General features: G+C 48.2%; 1 protein-coding gene across 1 annotated transcript; it reads left to right on the top strand.

Annotated features, from left to right (window-relative positions):
• Positions 1-497: 497 nt before the first annotated feature.
• On the top strand, positions 498-3,610 carry LOC117644303. The gene is made up of 3 exons (XM_034383642.1): positions 498-802; positions 3,061-3,091; positions 3,216-3,610. Exons 1-3 carry the CDS (start codon positions 498-500, stop codon positions 3,402-3,404), a joined length of 525 nt encoding a protein of 174 aa, XP_034239533.1. The 3' UTR covers positions 3,405-3,610.
• The last annotated feature ends 2,427 nt before the right edge of the window (positions 3,611-6,037 follow it).

Raw genomic sequence — 6,037 nt, 5'->3', positions numbered from 1 at the left:
CCCTCCCCCACCTCGAATGCTGGAGGTGGAGAACCCGGGCCCGGCGGACGCCGCCGTGATCCGGGACCTCGTCCTAGGCAAGTGGAAATCCCTGTGAATTACGGTGTACAAATCCAATGAATTTCAGTCGAATGTCGATGAATTTTAGTCGGAATTCGATGAATTTCAGTCGAATTTTGATGAATTTCAGTCAAATTTTGATAAATTTCAGTCAAAATTTTATGAATTTAGTCGAAATTTGACGAATTTCAGTCGGAATGAATTGTACTCGAAATTCGATTAATTTAACTCGAAACTCGATGAATTTCAGTAGAAATTTGATGAATTTCAGTAAAAATTCGATGATTTTCAGTAGAAACTCGATGAATTTCAGTAGAAATTCGATTAATTTCAGAGAAATTCAATGAATTTCAGACAAAATTTGATGAATTTCAGTCGGAATTTGATGTATTTCAGTCGGATTTCGCTGAGTTTCAGTCAAAATGCGATGAATATCAATGAAGTTCAGTGAATTTTACAAGTTTGATGAATTTCGGTGTACAAATTTGGCTGGTTTTTTCCCCTTGGTCCCAGGCCCCGGCCCTGGCCCCCGCATCCTGCACACGAGGACCTGGACGGACCAGCTGCACGGCGTGGAGGCGTGGCCGGCCGGCGAGCGGCCCGCCCTGGACGTCCTGCACGTGTCCCTGGTGTTCGCCGGCACCGAACTGCTGCGGGTGTTCGGGCGCACGACCGCCCGCCTCGAGGTGGAGCTGGATCTCGACCGCAGAGTGGTCACCTCAGAAACGAAGAGTGACAGCAGGTAATAAAGCCCGAGACATTTTTTTTGGTGGTGGTGGGGGCAAATACTATCGTTAATACATGGGCAGCTCAAGCCAATCTTTTGCGGGGGGGGGGGGGGCGGCAAATACTATCTTTAAAACATGGGAGTGTTAGGTTATCGCATGGGGGGGGGAATAGGTGTCGTTCCCCCACCCCCCCCCCCCCCCCCCCCCCAAAGCCCCTAGATAGCCACCTGAAAGGTAGACAAAAAGTGCTACTTTGCCCCCCCCCCATAGGCCGCCTCCGGATCCGCCACTGTAAGCAGAAAAATGCTGCCATAGTCTGTAGATGCTCTCAGCCTGCGAAGTGGCGGGTAGGCAACCCGAGCACTTCGCCGTGGAGCGCGTGGCCTATCTCAATTAACATTACCATTACGGGCTAGACTGCATAGGTCAAGGCGCTCCAGAGGAAGCCGCCCAAAATCACGAACTCCGAATTTACTCCTGCTTATTCCGTGTGGGGAAAGGGATAGGGCCGTCGCTCAGAGATCAAACGTGCAGATCAAGATTATGTGGTAAACCGACGGACGATTCGTTCACATCTCAAACGCGATCCTTCTCATTTGAGCACATGCACTTCAAAGCCAGTGGTAAAATTGCCTGCCACCAATTAGGCAAGCCGTTTTGATTTTCTAAAATTGGCAAGCTTGGCCGAAATTGGCTCAAAAATTTGGCAAGCGTATGAAGATTTCAGGTCGAAGCTTGCCGAATTTTGGCATTCAAAACGGCTTGCCACAGTAGTGGTATGCAAACTTACCTCTGGCTTTGCAGTATACGCCCATTTTTCCTGAACCATTCTTCCTACTGTCGTTTTTTCCTAATGTCAATTTTTCTAAAACATAATTCCTAATCCAAAGTTCCTAAAATCAAAAATTCCGAATGCCATTTTTCTTAAGTCAATCATTCCTAACTTTTATTTTCTATATTGAAATGCCTATTGTGGGGCACCTTTACAGTACAATGGTGCGAGCAAGGATCCCACACTGTACATAGTATGTTGTGAATTTACAACGGAATATTTTCCGAAGGTTTTTGGAATTGTCCAAAAGTGCACTGAAAATGTTTCTTTCCTACAGGATATTTTGTAAATCAACGGTAGTTCGTCGTTAATTTACGCAGGTTCATAGTAAAATTACGAAGAAAAATCGTTAATTTACAAAGTCTGTTAGAAATTTAGGAAGTGCTTCGTAAATTTACGACGGGCCTTCGTAAATCTGCGACACACCTTCATAAATAAACAAAGAAACTGTTGGCAATTTTTCGCTGAAGGATCCGTCGTTAATTTCAGACATTATTACGAAGGTTCTTTGTTTATTAAAGAAGGTTCCCTGTAAATTAACGGAGGATCTTTGTAGACTTGAAGGTGCTTCGCAAATTTCCATTGTTGTAAAATCGACAGAGGCCCTCTAAACAACTAACGAAGGTTGTTGTAAATATACGAAGAGCTTCGTAAATTAACGAAGGAACCGTTGGCAATTTGTTTGCCGAAGGATCCGTCGTTAATTCCGAACATCAATTTTTACAGTGCACCGTTTGCCAAATATTTTTGTCGAGAGCCAGTGGCGAGCAAACGGAGAGAAAACGGCGAGCGAAGCGAATTTCTTAACTGAATATAGCAGAAGACGGTTGTGCTGGTCAGGCCACTTCTTCTTAAAATCCTCCCGGAACCGCCGGCCCACTGAGACCTCAGCAAGCTGCACCTCAGTGTCGGACTGCTCCTTAAGGAGTTCCTTCTGCAATTCCTTCAGAGAGGGGACAGGTCTAGATGATGCTTGTCAACCGCGATAGCAGGAAATATTGAGTTTCAAAGTAAACAGCAGGAAAAATTCAGTACCAAAAACAAGTTTTGGGAAATGCGGTAGGAAAAACTAGTTTTGGGAGATGCGAATCAGGAAAAAACGATTTTAGGAAATGTGGTTAAGGAAGAAAGGGCAATAGGAAATATTGAGGTTTCTATAAATGTACTGGTGGGAACCGTGTGCAGAACTCCACGTTCCCTCGTGTGTGTGTGTGTGTGTGTGTGTGTGTGTGAGAGAGAGAGAGAGAGAGAGAGAGAGAGAGAGAGAGAGAGAGAGAGAGGGAGGGAGGGAGAGAGAGAGAGAGAGAGAGAGAGAGTCAGAGAGAGAGAGACAGAGAGAGAGACAGAAAGAGAGAGAGAGACAGAGACAGAGTGGGGGGGGGGACTAAACTCTTGTGGACTGCTTTATGTTCTGATGTTGAACTCTGTTTTGCGTTGCAGTCCCAGATCGCGTCCGTGGATGAATCGCCAGGTAAGGAAAACAGTTTCACTCCACATTTTGTAAACGCTGCAGTCTTAATCCAAAGGCGATACACTGGTAAAACTAACGCGTAGTGTTACCCTCTGTTTTCAACTTGAATTTCATTTCTCCGCAGGTCGCCTTCAACGTCTGGCAGCTCGTGGGGAGCCACGTCCGAGAGGTGGCTCTGCTGCGGTCCCACGGCACTGGTTCATCAGAGCGGGTTGCCTTGTGCGCCCAGCAGATGGCGCTGGTGAGAGGCGTGCTTCCCGACGCAGTGGTCAAATGCAGCGGCTGCGAGGGTGCCAACCTCTGCCGCTGCTGAAAAGTGTTCGGCTCGAAGATGACGTCACGCTGATGACGTCACAAGGCGACGAAAATCAACTCGAACACCCGGTTTGTCAGCGTCGACTGTCGTAAGCATTGATTGTGTATTGATCCCATGGATTCGTATTTTTGGAGTGGTATGCCAATGTTATAGGCACCTTGTCATATTTTTCTTTATTAAAATGAATTGTTGGAAAGTAATAATCAGCCTCTGCACTTTAAACTGTACGAACACCGGTTGAACAAAGGCATAACTATGCCCAAACAGGGCCAAACGATTTACGCCTTGGGAACAACGTGAATCGTTTCAGGCTGTAGGGAGGAGATCTAGAATAGGATTTCTAGGGATAAACTTATTTTTGGTCAAAATTTGGGGGAAAGCGGCAGAGGGGCACCGGCCCTATTTGTCGTGGCGGTAGCTCCACGCGCTTTTCCCTGGATAGGAGTGTGTTCTTCTGCTTTCACCACTCTAAAAAAAATCAGTGCAGAATTTTGTAACATGGTTACGCAGCTTTTTCAATAACATGTGTTACAGAAATTTGTATCACGATGGATACAATTTTTTTCTTCGTAACTTGGTTACAGAATTTCGTAACGGTTACAAAATTTGTAAACAGTCGTTATTCTTCCAAATCAAGCTTCAAAATGAGAATTTTGTTCGAACGTAGTCTCCGTGGGTCTGATTGAAGGTCCTTATGCCATTTTTCGAGTAACGACTTTCCCAGATGTACTCTGAGAAGTCGGGAATCGAACCCCAAACTCTGGGTTGGCGGCCCGCCACGCTACCAACTGCGCTGTGCGGACGCCGTGTGCTTGCGCATGTGCTATGTTTAATTAACACCTCTGAACCAAGCGCTAAACGCGAGGGGAAGGGTGATCTTGCTTGTTGCTTTCCGCATGATCCAATTTAGGTCTGACGACAAGATGTGATTGGTGAGAGGGAGCGACAAGACAAGACTGAATATTAACGTAACTTGGACAAATTATGGAAATGGGCCGAGCGCAGTTGGCGCATGCCATCTTCATCATGCAACTATGCGCAATACTGCCCTGCCAGTTTGGCCCGGCAGTATTGATGGCGGGTGGCTGAATCAGCATGCCCTGCTTGTACCCGCTGGTGCAACGACCTCATCGGGAGGCCTTGTTCGGTGTGTTCATTGCTTTGCCTGTCTAACCACTTCACTCCCTTAGCTGTCACTGCTCAGCGCGCCATGCTTGGTGACTCACCGTCCCGGTCGACAAGGCAGGGTGGCAAGTTCAAACCCCATGCCGCCGTGGTCAGTGGGTGGGGGTCGCCTACAGTGCGTTGGGGTGCTCCCTCGGTGCCCCCAGAACTACCGCAGATATGGCCACTGGCTCGCGAGCGATTGCCCCCGGCACTCGTTGACGCGGGGTGGGGGTGGCCTGCCTGGGGAACACCCTTGGTGTCCCCTGGAGGGGACCCCCACTCGGTGCGACGAGGGTGGTGTTCCTTCGGGTGTACATTGGTTGTGCACTGGTGGGCAGAGCTGCGGCGGGGGTGGCATCGTAGGTGCATCCCCCTTACCCACGCGACCACGTTCGGCCGGAGCGGTGGCGACGAAGAAGGCGTCGCCTAGCTACCCCGGCATTGCGCCCTACGCTCTTGGTCTGGGGCACTCTGAGGGTGGACGCCTTGACGGTCGCGTCCGCTTTGGGGCTGGGAGAAGCTTGGCATCGGCTTTTGCCTTTGCATGGCCTGAGCGAAACAGCGAAGGGCGGAGAGAGGAGGAAACGAAGGTCATCAACTGCGGAATGGGTGATGAGTGGTTGTTTGGGGAGGGGGGGGGGGGCAGCGATAATTCCACAGGCGCAACCCACCCAGCAGACCGGTATGAAGGAGAAGACTCAACTGCTACTACACTGACTAATATAACCCACTCCCTCTGACCCTTCCATACATGCCGTCGTCCTACGCAGGAGTAGGGCGGCCGAGGTTCTCCGGTGAATACCGTTTTCCTCGGTGGCTACCTGTCCCCCTTTCTCTCCACAGGACGCAACCCACCCCCCGTGCTGGCGGATTAGAATACCAGTCCCGGCCCCGGGGAGCCAAGGGTGTGACCTCAAATACCCTCAGGGGTCAGGAGGCGGTTGCTTGATTGATTGATAAACTTATTTTTGGTCAAAATTTGGTCCATTTTGATGTCTAAATGACGTCATTTGATGTTAGTTTGATTTGATTTTGACTTCCTGTTCTCCTTGGGTTAGGCGTGAAAGACTTGTTCATGCCTATAAGAGCGTAGCAATTATGCCCTTGTGTTACCACTTCAATTACCTCTCCATTTTCCGTCCAAACATGTGCTGTATCTGGTATAGGTCAGTCCATTTCTTTGAAGAAATGTCAATAAGGGTGGAAAGTTTTCCTGCCAAAAGCACAAATGGCCTCTAATTGATAGTGTTCTGAATATATCTTATTCATTTCCAAAATATTTTGAGTGTTTGAGTGCTCCTCAAATTTCAATTATTTTGTGATATCACGTGTTTCCCTTCACCATTGTGGACCTACAAAGAAGCGCTCGCCGCCTGCATTGGAAACCATTTTAATAACGTTGAACTAAAAAGAATTCAGGGAGAAAGATTGTGTAAAGACATTGCACGTGACTTTGCTAGCAC

This window comes from Thrips palmi, unplaced genomic scaffold, assembly GCF_012932325.1.
Source record: "Thrips palmi isolate BJ-2018 unplaced genomic scaffold, TpBJ-2018v1 HiC_scaffold_18, whole genome shotgun sequence".
Classification (NCBI taxonomy): Eukaryota; Metazoa; Arthropoda; class Insecta; order Thysanoptera; family Thripidae; genus Thrips; species Thrips palmi.
Note: the sequence above shows the minus strand (reverse complement) of the source record. Positions and strands in the feature narration are given on the sequence as shown.